The sequence below is a fragment of the Anas acuta genome, chromosome 1 (genome assembly GCF_963932015.1).
Source record: "Anas acuta chromosome 1, bAnaAcu1.1, whole genome shotgun sequence".
Classification (NCBI taxonomy): Eukaryota; Metazoa; Chordata; class Aves; order Anseriformes; family Anatidae; genus Anas; species Anas acuta.
This window is the reverse complement of record NC_088979.1, coordinates 55,308,256-55,323,435: the sequence shown is the minus strand read 5'-3', so window position 1 is coordinate 55,323,435 and position 15,180 is coordinate 55,308,256. Positions and strand designations below refer to the sequence as shown.

Below are 15,180 nucleotides of genomic sequence, written 5' to 3'. Positions count from 1 at the left end.
CTACTTGAACTTTAATTAGAGACAACTCCTCCAAACAACTGAAGTTCTGTACTTGTCTGATCTGTGCTGTCTGCAGTGTTCTTAACTGCACTGACAAGTACAAAAGCATTATTCACAGTAGAAAAGAGATACCTCAATATCCACGTACACTTCATTTTAAGTAAACCCTGAGAATAAATTATCTGCTGAGTAAAACTACATGAAAATCTTGTCCATTTTCAGATGGAAACCACTGCTCATCGCGACTGAAAACATGCCCTGAAAATTCATCTACTTTTGAAACCTATGATAAATTAATATTTGTCTTCTGCAATACACTAAAAACACATTCACCTGTACTTAACTTATTACCTCTTTAGATGTTTTTAATAGATGAAGAGCTTTTTCACTGGTAGAACTACTAGAGAGAGATCAGGTATGGACATTTAAATGCATACATGCATATTAATTTTAAAAAAGTTTTAAAAAATCAAAAACACAAATTAATAGTTTTCAGACATCAGGTGTCATATCCTTTCTAGATATTTATAATATTTATATTTATTTATATTTGGGGGTTGGAACTAGAAGATCTTTAGGATCCCTTCCAATGAGCCTTTCTATGATTCTAAGTAAAATACTTAAGAACAAACTATTAGGTAGTCCTGTGTAGACCGAGACTTTGGACTCAGTGACCCTTGTGGGTCCCTTCCAACTCAGGATGTTCTGTGGTTCTATGATTATGTTCCATCCCACATTATAGCAGGATATCATATTTTTTATTTATCCCAACCAAAAACCATGCTCCGCAATGTCAATATTCTCATTAAATATAACCCTTCTAGCATCATTTGCTATTAATACAACTCATCTTGAATCAAAAGCCTGTCACCATTAAAAAAAAAAAAAAAAGGGAAAAAAATGACTCCCACATCAGTTTAGCTATAGTGGCGTAAATTTCTTTCTCACATGCATTTACTCTGCTGATACACAGCAGAGATTTACATCCGCACATTGTACTGCAATAGTCTAATGGCTCAAGCTCCACCAGTATAAACCCATTTAAGAGTTATGCAGCTCATTTCCAACGTCTAGTTCTGCTGCCTATCTAGCTACACTGTGATAGAGGAATGCTCATTTTCCCCTAGATAGACAAATCTGTTGAGCCTGAAATGGCATCTGTACTATTCACTATGTCTATTCATCAAAAGCATTAAAGCCATATCCAGTTTTACAGAAACACTAATGTGCTTGTCTTCTGTATGAGCTAGGATCTCCTGCTCCTCCTTCTCAGCCACTTATGGAAGGAATTAAACGTGTCCCGTGTATTTCTCCCATTTCAAATCATTGAATAAACCATCCAATAATCAATAAAAATAAAAAAGCAACAAAAGCAACAAACCTTCCAACAGGTGCCTTCCCTGCTACCTTTGTTCACTAAGTATACTAGTGAATGAAATTACTAGTATACTGGTAATGAAAAAACAGTTTCTTCAAAAAACACAGTTAAGGGGCAAAATGAAGATTTTGTGACATGACAGTTCCCTTCTCTAATCAACTCCTGGATAAGAAAGAATAAGAAATCCTATTTTTCTCCCTCCTAGTCTGAGTTTTCCTTCTGCATTTTCCATAAGACACAGAGGAAGATGTAAAGATTTCTCCCAGACAAACCACAACTTCCCTTTGTAAAACTTCAAAAGAGTTAAAGTGGTCATGGTTGATTCACCCCTGCTGCTTGGGAAAGCTGAAAGAGCATCTACTTCTTCTAGGCAGTCAGTCAGCAAGAGCTGAAACACATTCTGCTTATATCTCTATTTACCCAAATATAAACAATTACATTGAAAATAAAAAACAGATATATATATATATATATATATATATATATATATATACATACACATACACACAACCAAATACTGTATTGTGATATTAATTTGTCCGCAGCCAATGTATTACAGTGCTATAAAACAGCAACTACTTAAAATTTCTTACAGTGCAGTGGTCTTTTTTTTTCCCAACATTAATGTAAAGTAATACATCAATTATGTGACACCATTTTGTGAAAATCCTTTAAGGAAACAATTTAAATATTCAGAGATAAATATTTAATCTCAAAGCATAAGCAAGGAGAAAAAAAAATGAAATCTCTTCAGTATTGATTTATCTTCTCAGCTTAATTAACACAAGCTTTTCCTGTTTTCATTTGCACTTAAGAAGCAGGAACTTTACTCAATTTGCTAATTACTATATTTTCAAGCTGTTTTCTTGAAATAGATGCCAGCCTATCGCACTAGGAACCTAAATTTCTGTAGTTACCTCGAATTACGTAATTGTCCAGAGCCTCTTCCATTCTTTTCAGTGCTTCAGCTCTATTAGAGCCATAGGTAATCAGCTAAAAAACAAAAGGTATTTAAGTTACCTAAAAATGGCATATTATTTGTCTCTAGAATCTGAAAAGCATTTAAAATGAACACAGTTTGTACAACTTCTGCAGTCACAAAAACATTTCTCACACATTACTGGATCTATGCTTCGGAGGTAAAGAGAGAGAGGCAAACACCAAGAGAAAACTAAGATCTCTTAACCCATTCTATGAAAGAAGTCCAATCACCTTCACTTTATACCAGGATAAGCATCTAAACAGGCCCTCTCTTCCTTGGGTGCATAGAAGATTAGAGCAGAGGTTGAGCATTAACTGATTCTCCTGACTTCTGAATGTCCCAACCAACTTCTAAGGTGTAAATGTGATTTTTTTTGACAATCTGGCTATAAAGTCAGAGTTTAATTTTACCAATACGTTACTGATGAATAAGAATAGTGAGAGAGACTTTCAACCACGTATCACATTGCTTCTCTTTGGTAGCCAGAACTATTACAATAATGCCTAGCTAGGTTACATTAAAAGATAGAGTAGCAGCATCCAAGTCTGATTGTACATGCTTCTGTTTAAATTAGAATCCTTTTAATAATCAGAAACTGCAAAACAAACAATTATTGTATCAAAAGATATTTTTTTTTGTTTACAAGTAACACTCAACTTCCTCTATTCTGTATCTTCCTTTGCTTCTTCCATATTCCCTCAAGGCATGTTATGCTCAGCATCTTTAAAATATTGATTTACCAATCCTTTAATATATTTTCCTTCACTGATCTGCCTACAGAATTGGTGTTTCTTATCTTCAGAGTATTTGTTAAGAAAATAATCAACTTACTTTTGAGATCATAGGATCATAATAAATGCTAATATCACTTCCTTGTTGTATGCCACTGTCAACGCGTACCTTCGAAAAGTAAGAAGCAAAAATATTTTTTACATTAAAAAAAATCAACATGTGATAAAACATATCTGGCAGATTTAAAGTATAACACTCATGAAACTTATCAAGTATATTTTTTCCCTTGAAAAGCTACGATAATAATTTGTTGTCAGAGAAGCTGAAAAGATGGGGAGGGAGCTTTTTTCTCCACCAGGAAAAATACTTGCAAGTTATTCTGTCCTTTAAAACAAACAGGAATGCAATCTTCACCTGATGGTCAAAATTCTTTTTTTTTGTTCTCCTAGAATGCACGGTAAACACATTAATTTTGATCTAACAATTTAGGTTGTGTTACACACTCTAAACTTCAATGCTCAATGTATCCAATTGTGATTTAATCACTGTAATAAAATAGTTGTAATTATTTTTGACTGACACCTGGCATGAAGGATGCCCCTTCTAATCACACCCTTTCTGCGTACACATGTAATCACATCCCACACGTTCCACTATAGACCTTCTGAAGGCTCCGGGAGGAATACAACTAAGGAGTATTCAGCAGGAACTTTGGAGCTCTGCTTATCAGCTCTATAGGAATACTGATCCTGTGGTTTTCATGTCTGTAACACTTTCCTTCTCTGCCTCACCCTCTCAACTGTAAACCTTTTTTTTTTTTTTTTTTTCTGTTGCTGCTGTTCCCCTGAGGCTTTAATGTTTACACAGCTTTTTCCATGGCTTTGTTTTGTAAGGACACAGCCCCAATTAAAGCTCTGATTCTGCAATATTCATGGAAAAAAAATAACACAAGTTCAAAAATTTCTTTTGAAGAGGCTGATTGCTGTTAACCAGCCAGCAAGTTAGTTAGTATATTGCTGATTCTTGTTTTCATCTCTGTTTGATTTCATCACTGTAGCAATGAGGTTAGCCATAGAAAACTTTGTTTTAAATGAGCAATTCCTGGGTAAGAAATATTTACTAAACTGCTGCTTTTGAGCACTGGAACCTGAAATATTTTTAAAATACTGTGATAGATGCATTCTGGGGATGGAAGACTCTAATCAAAGCTGTTGAAACAGCAGGGCTCTGATATACGGCATTGTAAAGGGGATAGGGAAGAGGGTCCTGGAATCTCACTTAAATCTTCACCTGTGGGAAGGAACCTTTGCAATAAACAGCAGCTCATCTGTCTGCAGTAAGGCAGAAAAAGGTCAACGCAACGGCTGTTAGGCCTTTAATATTTTAATTTAGGCAATTATCAGGGGACCACATGTAGAACCTCTTGTCTACAGAATCCACATGAGGGCATGATGATGACTTTATTATCCAAATGACATAAAAAGATACCCTAGCAGGTGTACTCATGTTTTTCAGAAAGAAACACCGTCTGATCAGTTTTTATGAGGTTTCATTTAAGAAAGAAAGAAAAAAAGGCATGTATTTATAAATTTGTATGTTTGTACTTTTATATTCATATTTATTATTTATTGTACATCTATGTTTGTTTTTACAAAATACTTATTTACATGTAAAGGCAATAGCACTTCTCTATCATTTTTATTACATCTCATCTGAATGTGTTTTATCTACACTTAACTAGGTCCCCCACTGCCCATTCCAGGTACATAACATTATCTACTGATGAGAAGGTAGTTCAGACATTGTGATTACAGAAAAATATGCAGCTTAATTTCTAATTCTCCTTCCTGTAAGTCTTAAACCATCCTCTCTCCCAGAATATCTGTCTATATATAAAAGTCAATGCATATATTCTCACATTCAAACAAAAAGAATTAATTTACCTACTCGGTCTGTGATCTACTATTAATCCCTTCCTTGCAGTATATTTTGGAATACATGGTAAACATATATAAACCATAAAGGTAAGACATATGCACTCCACACATAAATGAACTACACTGTGACTTTTGTGTCCAAAGCAGCATCTATAAAGTGATCATACAAGTGTTTGTGGGTGCTTTAACATGCATATATGCATACATAAGAATTTATATGTGTCATATTTTGACAAAGAAAAAAAACACAGTAAGTGTATAATTCAGACTCACAGTAAAGCCAGTTAAACAGGCCTTGAAATTAATGTAAGGTTTCTAGTGCTCCTGACTACATGCTCTGCCTGCCCAATGTTTCTGTTTGCGTACCACATACACACCACTATACCATTTACACTTTTTCTTAAGTACGATATCCTGAAAAATGAAAAAATACAGAAGAAATTTTAAGTTCTTCAGAATCAGCTGCAGAATTTACTAAAAAAAAAAGTGTCTGCAGTCCTATGTAGAAGTTTAATTTTCATAAAATAAACTTGGGATGAGTAAAAAAAAAAAAAAAAAGATAGAAAAGAAATACATTTACCATCTTCAATTCTCCTGGCAGTGCTTAAATTCTCAGACCCTGGTAACAGTAGGTGATTTTATAAACTATATGGTGTGACAGAACGTAATGAATATTGGATGAAAAAGAAACCCTAATTCAGTAGATACTTATTATAATGTGCTTATGTAGATAGAGAATACCAATACCTATCAAACTCCATCATATGTTTCTACTTAATATATTTCCTTTCTTTTATTCAGCATTTAAAATACAAAAGAAAGGCTATGGTTCAAGATCTTATTGCACCCTACAGCTCATTGGTATGACAGTCCCAAACACTTTTACTGGTGTTATACTACCATTATGTGTTTTTATGCTATGAGGACAGTAAACTGAAAGATAAAGATTTAAAAAAAAAAAAAAAGAAATCGTAAAGAGGGCAGGAAGTACAAATCTACATTCCAGTCCTGCACTAAACTTAGTGCATCAAATTCCACTCACCTATGGATACAGAATTCTAGCATTTCCCAGTTCTTAATTATATTAGAGCCTGAGAGGTTTTTTTTTCTTTCTTTCTGTCAAGAGTGATTAAAAGAACAGACTTGTGATCATACTGGCAAAGGGTGGCTGGAGCTCTTCAGATATGGCAGCATGTTTTTGATGTTGGGTAAGAGTATTAAATATGTATGCTCACAATCATAATGATATAGGGGTTTGTGGTTACCTATCTTAAGCTTCATTACCAATGATGAAAAAATTTAATATTCCTCAGTACCATGGTCTAAGAAAGTTACAGAACATATGACACAAAATGAACGAGTACAGAATTACCTATGGATAAGGAAAAACCCTCCCACATTCATGTGTCGTAGTTTCCCAACTTGAGAAACTGACAAATACGGGCACACAGCCCACCACAGCTCACTTGAAAAACAGAAGAAATGAATTGAAAATGCATTTGGCAACGCACTAGTCTTAAACTGAACTTCCTGTAACACATAACAGGTCTGACCTAATTTCGATATCCAACTTGTTGACAACACGACAATCTAAAAGGTGGAAAACAAACACTGAGGCACGGTGGGCCTGTAAAGAACTTTTTTAGTCATGTTAATTTTGTTCCTAGTGGCATGACACTCTCAGGAGATAAATTAGTTCAACAGTGGCAGAAAACGTGAATTAAGACACCAAACCACGAGTGTCCAAATAAAAATAGCTGTTCTATTTTTAATAATACGAAAGTAGTAAACAGAAAGAGAAGAGCCCAGACGCTCCATAGGAGCTCCTCAAGCCACTGCTCCGAAGCCTCCAGCGTAATTAAAATTTCTTTCTTCGGTACCACGACGGACCACGTGAAGCGATCAGGCATCTCCCACCCTTCATTTTCAATTCACCTCTTCCCCTAAGCCCAACTCCCAGCCCACCCTGTCTACCTGACAAGTGACAGCCCAATCTGATTAAATGCTTGCAAGGGAGGGGACTCATGGGCCTCCATGACAGGCCAAAAGTGATCACCATGGAGATACATAATTACAGCTGTCAACGCGTCTACTGTCCTGCTGGCATCAATTTGATTGCTCCCAGCAATAATGATAGACAAAGCTTAGTGTGCACTCTCCTGCACCCAATCACTTTATCTATTCCGTGGTCCATTTAGCTGACATGCAACATTCACACAAGCAAATAACAGCAGTAAGCAGAACATTTAAGGCATTTTAATTGTTTTTTCTTTGTATGGATGGCTCGCAAGCGCAAATGTTATTACATAAAACTCCTGCTGCAGCATTAATTGAAGAAAGATTTGGTGGGACAAAGACTGTAGGGGGTATAGTTTGTCCATTATCACTTGTACTTTCAACAGGTCTCACGTTTGGAAAATTGCAAATTGCAAAAACTTGCAAGGGCAAAATGTTTGACATCCTGTTAGCTATTACAACATGGTGAAAACTTCTAACAACCACTGGAGTATTCATTATCAATTCTTATTAAATACACTCTTTGTTTCATTAAAAAAAAAAAAAAAGTTTAGATACATCCAATGATACCTTTTCCCCTCATCTCCTCTTTAAGATCACATAACGCCTTTTAGATCTTTACAGGTTTTTTCTGCTTTCAGGCTTTGAACACAGCATGAAGCCTTGAAGACCAGAAAGGGTCAGGTCCCTTCGGAAAGTACATGGGCAAAAACAATTTAAGAAGTGAAATAAATCATATATCCAATAACATCTCCACACTTAAGATTTCTCCTGTAATCTTTCATTATTTTCCATGCAAGCAATCTGACTGAATAATTGTATTCACAGATGGTACAGCCTTGCAATTCCACTAACTGACAGCATCATATATATGTGCACTTATGACTTCGCCTACCTTGATTTTACACAATGACAGTCTCCTTGTTCTTTTCATGTAGCAGAAAACACTGTTTGATAAATAGCCATTCTATATAGTTGGACTGCATCCTGAAATGTGTAATAATCACTGTAGCAAATTTGTTCTTCAAAGTCTACAAAGCTAAACAGAAAGCACTGGCAGTTTCTCACAGTTGTCTGTAGTTAAAGAGCTGACCCAGCATTTGACTGTCATTTTCTAATCATCCTGGTATGTTCACTTGAGCCATGTTTGAAAAACTTACAGTTTAAGTTATACGATGTAGTAAAATATTTCAACATACATTGATTTCCTGATATACTCAATCTGAATCCATTTTAAAGCCAGTTAGAAACTGGTTTTAAAAACAGTTTAAACACTTTTTCAGATAAATAAGTATTGCTGTGACCCTCCATCCCTAAAAAGTTGGAAGAAACGCCCTGATTTAAAGAGCTATTGAGTACTTATAGTCCTCGTCTATAAAAATGAGACCCTTAACAGTGTACCTATGAAAATCAGTACCTATGAAAACCAAGTTACTTACGCTTGGCACATGCAATGGTTCCTGATACTGAGACAGTTTACCAATGGATGGCAGGCCAAAAGATTTGTAGGGGTCCTGAAATAAAATTTGACATGAAAAAGCATTAAACTTTTACAGATGTGAAGAAAATAAGATTAAATAGCGTGAAGTCTAACAGAAACAACTGCTTCAGTAACTTTGTTTTCCACCTCAGAATTACTTGTGTTGAGCTACTTTTGTTCAAACTACCCCTATGACTCCAGATAAAAAACTGGAAACAAATTTTCACGCACTGCAGCCAAAAAGCAGGAAAAAAAGTAGCATATAACACATACACAGCACAACAGTAGAGCACCAAAATACACAAAGACCACATTTTCATTTGCCACATTGTACCTTGGAAGAAGGATGGGAAAGTATTCATAGAAGGGGTGGAGTTGAGAAGAGAGTTTAGGGAAAAAAAATGCGAAGATAAAGTGCTGTTAGGAATTAGTTATCAAACTGATCTTTATGCCTTTTGAGATGTCTTACATAATGCAACGCCCATGTAAGTTTAATAAGACAGCAAATAAATGTATGGCCTATAAGAACAACCAATCTCACGGCAAAGTAATAGGATCCATTATTTAGATTCCCACACACTTATAAATAAGCTGGATAAAAAGAAAGCCCAAGCATCAATTACTCCAGAGTAAAACCTACTCATACTCAGAAGAGCTTCCATGCCAGTCACAGGACAAATATCTATTCTTTATCAAAATGGTTCACATTACTTGAAAACAGTATAGCGAGTTGAAGATTATGCGTATGTCATGAAAAGGAAAAAAAAAAAAAAAGTCCAGGGCCACAAATGATGAAAAAATGTCAGTTTTTGAAAAGTACAGTTGCCTAAGATTTTCTTAAAACAAAATGAAGGAAGCTGAATGTCATTTTGTTAAATGAGCAAATCTTGATTTTCACACATCAAAAATGAGAGCAAAAAGACTAACTACCATAAAATGCACTAAATATGCCTGAAAATGTTTTATATTTTAGTCAGCTTTTTTAAGATGAGTCGGACAGACAAGCACCACTTTGAAAGCTTGTCCTATAAAGAACTGTAGTCTCAGAAGATATATAACTTACTTTTTCAACAACCCTGTATCGCTTAAAACAATAAAAATTCTTTAAGCCATCCAATTTCAACTGTCTTTTTAGGTCAAGAAGTTTCAAGCATGCAAACTAAGAAATCTGGAGACACTAATTACCTGCACCAAATAACGCCAGTACTACATTACTAAATACGAGCTAAATAACAAATGTCCTTAGGAACAAATCTTAGCTACTTGTACTTTTACCATTTTTTATTTCAATTTTGGGGAAAAAAAATATATGTCAAAATATGTGCTGTATTTTGAATTAATAAAAACTCTACAAAGGCTCATCAACCATTGATGTTGCAGTCTTAAATCACGACTTTCCTACGATAATCCTTGACTTCACCTTGGCGTCCGTCCACACCTGGGTATTATTACTGTACAATTCAAGCACCTACCCTCCTCCCCATTACCACTCATTTACCTCAGCATAAACTCGACATTCAACCGCCCAGCCGTTGATGGGAATATCAGCTTGTTTGTGCCGGAGAGGGTAACCCTTAGCAACACGGATCATTTCTTGGACCAAATCCAGGCCGGTAATGCATTCTGTGACGGGATGTTCAACCTGCAAGGTCAAGAACTGCCAGTCAGTAGGTAACAAAAACGACCAAAAAAAAAAAAAAAATCCCTCACCATAAACAAACGCAGATAAACAAGAAATCAGACCGGGCAAAAAATACGTTACCATCTTGGTCTTTTTCTCCCCCAAATATTAAACTTGATAAACTCCCTGCATCATCCTTTGCAAGAAAACACCTCAAAATAAAAGAATTAGATTACAATAACTAGGAACAGTACACAAAAGAAAAACACCGAAGAGGTGGCTTTTTTTCCATTTATTTTACAAACTCAAAGCACCTGGTGATGATATTTTTTCTTTTAGAGGCTTCTTCTGTTCAGCCTTGTTTTGAAAAGACTAGCTCCTTAGCCACAAATACGTTTTAACCGAGAATCTTGAAGTAGCTGATAATCAACCCGTTCTGCTACACTTAACACGGCACGTACGGGAGCCACTCGCAATTCGCCACAGAAGTAGCCTACCCTAAATCTCACCCATTCGCCTGCTTTCACTAACCTGTCCTGACAAGCAACCAGATTAGCGTAATCTTACATCAGCGCAGTGTAGCAGAAATGAGCAGATGGATCCTTCAATTTTTTTTTTCCCCCCCCTCCAGACTTATCTGTTTAGTGCTTAGCATGCACAATAGCTGGGCTGGACCAGCAGAGTCACTCTGCTCTCTCAGCAAATTGCTGCTAACGGCTTTGGATGATGCTGTCATGGGAATACCCGTCGGTCACACTAACCCAGGCATGTGCGTACAAGCATGCACACATGTGCGCGCACACGCGTGCACACACACACTTCTCCCTTTTAAATGCGAAGGGGTATGAATGAATACATTTCCTAGCTTGAAATAATAGTCGATGTATGCCTGAAAAAACACAAAGCATCCCCAGAATGCAAGACACGCCATATAGATCAAAGTAACCTTCACATGTTAAAAGCATGTTCTTCACACACACACACCTCTTTAAGACTTTCCCTATGAAAATGATGACAGACCTGCCATTTTTGTTACAAAACGTTTCCATTCCAAGAGCCAAGCACCTTAAGAAAATGCACTTCACAATGGTTTCTCTATCACGAGATGTCACATTGCATACATTTTGTGACACAGAAAAAGGTCAGTGAACAAACCACGTGTCTTTCTTCCTTCAAGTACACTGGTATAAGGAAAACATTTATAGTCATTCGAATAATCTTGTGGCTTATCAGAAGAAGATGATGCTTTGGTCTTTAAGAAAAAAGCTTGGTAAAAATAAACAGATGGCATCCATAATTAGCCCTGTGTGTGCTGTGAGTTTGTGTAGAGTTTCAACAACATTTTAAGACGTTTTGACATAATTTTAATGACAAATCATCACTGAAACAAGAACCTATTCTTTGAAGGATAAAAGTGACATTGAAATGGGAATCTGATTATACAGTTTAAGGATATACCTTTGGGATTCAATCTTGCTCCCACCTAACACATGATATTCTCCAGTATGTCAAGCTTAATAACAGTATTTTGGGAATCTATGAAACATCTCAGTGTCTACTTTGCCGTGTTAAATTGAAGCAATTCTATTTCTATTAAAACTTAGAGATTTTTTAATAGAAACTTCAAGTTTAACTTAGAGTTTTAATAGAAAGTTTCTTATTGCACGTGAATTACTTGGATAATAGAACTTACTCTCTTATCTTAGAATTAAAGTTTAAAAAAAATCACCTGTGAGTTTTGAACACCTCTGGAATTCTAATGTCAAAAGCAATTAAAATATAACACTTTCTTACTTTACTTTAACCAAAGACACTTGCATTATTTAGCTATACTGTCATTTTTCTTGGATTACAAGTGGCATTCCAGATTCAATAGCTTCATTGTTGTTTTCAGTTTTATTGTTGATGATCAAAATAGGACGGAATGTTTCTGGAAAGAAAAATATTTTTGTTGTTTGGTTCTTATGACTCACAAACATTTATTTAATCCATTCTTCAATACAGATCTTTGACTTGGTCAATATTTTCTTCTGTTTCTTCAAAATACTCCCTTTGTGTCTGCACAGAAAACAGCGTTTAGAAAATGATGAGCAAAATTTTTTGAAATCTTTTTGAGGGTGGGGAGAAGATGTTTGGCTTTCTTTTAGGACTACGCTTCAACTAATGCTGTTTAGGGAAAATGTAGGGATGCATAATAATTTAAAATATATTTCAGTATACCTTAATGCCATCAGATAACCCAAATGGGGTAGAAAAATTTTAACCTTGAAGTGCTAGTTGACTTTTTGTAGCTTTAATCTTTCAGATAGGTTTCACAGCTCAAATTGCACTTGTTTTAATATTTGTACTTTTCTTTCAGCAAGGGGAGGGAGTGCAGTATTTTTAGCAATGTACAGAATACACTTCAGTTTATAGTACAAAAGGACATTAAAAAAGCAGTAATGCCATATCCTGGTTCAATGAGCACCCTGCAACGAGGTTCTAGAGGTGCAAGAATCCACCCACAGAGAGATACTTGCAGGATCTGAAATTAAAACTCTAATCTCATACAAGGCAAGGAAGGATGGGGGTAGAAGAAGCAAAATAAGACCACTCTTCTCCCTCCCCTCCCAAAAAAGAAAGTACAGACTCCATCAACCCGTGCTTAGGAAAGCTCTAGAATAACTGTTGCAGTTATTAACCAAGATAACTGTTGAATCTGGTTTTGAATCACTACCAGAAGTTAGCCTTTACTGTTTTCCTCTTTCACCTTGCAGCCTTCTGCTTTAGATGTCATTCTTGTTTTGCTTGTATTTTCTTCTATTAATTTTATTCTATGCCTCTTCTTCAAAAGCCTTTACTTGCCATTTTATGGATATTAAATCAAGGAGTGAATTTTTAAAGAGATGAAAGTATGCACACAAACAGAGCTGAATCACACTCAATCGATCAACTCCTTTAGCTTTGGGCCATGCTCGGGTTTCGTAGTCAGCTGAGCCAACATCTTGCCAGTGCAACATCCGTCAATAAGGTAAGAGCCAATGGAGGTATGGCTATGCGATAGCGGGTAAATTCACACATTTTCACTGGCCTTAACACAAAGGGCAAAACCAGGCATGCCTGCTGCAAGCAATCTACAGATCAGAGCTATATCAAGGCAGCTGTCCCTATTATCAAGAGGACAAGGAGAAAATTTGATCAGTGATAACTCTCAACACAGTTAGCTGCCAAAAATATCCCCTTTACTACCAGCCCTTTTACATATACCAAGTCTGGACAAAAATGATTTCTAATATAAAAAGTTACTTAAGTGCAGTACACAACTCCTCAAAAATATGTCTTACTCCCCACTTCCAGAGATCCACACAAAGCCAATGCTCTGAAGAATGCCACTTTTTGATCCTGCTCATGAGCCCATACAGCCAAAACTGTTATGGCCTGCAACATCCATAGGAGGTAAAGGGAAAGTGCATCCCTTTGTACTGGATCTGCTCTTCTTCAGACACCTCACAGCAATCACCTCCCTGTGAGCATTACAAGTTTTCGATTCCCAACACTCTTCCCATTCATACATCATGGGGCACTGGCAGCACTGGTGGCAAAGTCCGTGAGTGAAAAGCAACAAAATCCCAGACTATAAATGGTGAAACATGCACTAAAAAGCTAGGGGAACCTGCAAACATGACAGTCCAATTAGCATCAGTTCCCAGAAGAACTGCTAATTCGTGTCTCATTCTGTGATGGCCTACAGTCAAAGCTTTCCCATACTGGGAGGCTCATCCACAGCTATCAAAACAGTGATGCAATTTTTACAAACAGTTTGAGTTAAGAAGTAAATTAGGAGTAGCTGCCCCGCCCCCCCCCATATCCAGTAGAGTATTTTGAGAACACAGTTTTTCTCATGGCCAGCAAGGTACTCAGGCCTAATAGCAAGCACTTACTGGTATTTTCACAGATTGCACTCTTGCTCCTGTATGCATCAGGCATCAGCTTACTCGCACGTCAGCTGGAGCGTTCAAACAGACCACAGAGGCCAAGAAAATCTAAATTTCAGTACACCCAAAACTACAGTCTGTGCCATTCCTACTGTTTTAAATCTCTTGTTGGTGTCATATGCTCCTTTACATTCAAATAAATAATCTAAAAGCTAACTTTCAACATTCACCACAGTTTCCAGGAAACATGATTCACCTGGAATCCCATGGGCTTTTCTTCTACTTCAAGCCCAGTATCAATTGACCCAAACTCAGCAACTTACAGATGCTCTTCAGCTCCTGCTAGTTCAGTGAGCCTGTTTTCTGTTTTGGAGAAGTGAACAGCAACAGAGGTGCACACATGTTCTGCTATTCAGGCGTGCCAGCTTTCTGACTGCTATGAGCAGGAGCACTCTGGGGTCACATCATCTTTCTGCAGAATAGTTCCTCTGCAGAAGTCCACAAGAGTACACAGGGTTTAGGGATATGTATAGAAAAAAAATCTTTTTAGAGGAGTTGCTGGAGAGCAGAGAATGTTTGGGCTGATGTAAAGACTGAATGGAAAGCACACAGAAATTCAGGAAATCTCTTATGTTGTCATCTTCTGTAGACACAGTATATAATACTAGTTGCTGTTTACATTTGGATTTATTACTATGATCAAATAAATGAATACAACAAGAACTACAAAAATTTCCATCAACTGAGATGCTGAGGCAGACTTCTTCTGTTTGAGTTTTGTTGCAGAAATAAAAACTAATGTGCAGCCATTTGGTACCAACTAATTTTTTATGGCAGTATATATTAGACTTTGAAAAAAATCAACTACTTCATAGGAAATTATCTTCCAATAATAATAGATTCAGTTTTGTCAACTTTTGTTTTGCAAGGATTTCTTTCTTTACTGCACTGGACAGACACAGGTAAGACAACTTATATAGCCTGAGATTACTGAATCTGTCTTTTTTGTGTTTTAAACAACATACACATTATATCAACAGCTTATTTAGCTTGCAATTTCAACATTACTTTCTCAATTAGCTTCTGCACTTCAAAAAAAATCTTGCAACTCACTAACTCT

The 15,180-nt window shown here is 36.3% G+C and overlaps 1 protein-coding gene across 2 annotated transcripts in view; it reads right to left on the bottom strand.

Annotated features, from left to right (window-relative positions):
- PCCA (propionyl-CoA carboxylase subunit alpha) overlaps positions 1 to 15,180 on the bottom strand; it is a 278,772-nt gene that overhangs the window by 148,781 nt on the left and 114,811 nt on the right. For both annotated transcript variants that reach the window (XM_068677675.1, XM_068677680.1), the window contains exons 13-16: positions 10,024 to 10,167; positions 8,485 to 8,559; positions 3,192 to 3,260; positions 2,296 to 2,371 (exon numbers count right to left, since the gene is read on the bottom strand). In XM_068677675.1, the coding sequence (XP_068533776.1) occupies positions 2,296 to 2,371; positions 3,192 to 3,260; positions 8,485 to 8,559; positions 10,024 to 10,167 (364 nt within the window). The remainder of the gene's footprint in view (positions 1 to 2,295; positions 2,372 to 3,191; positions 3,261 to 8,484; positions 8,560 to 10,023; positions 10,168 to 15,180) is intronic.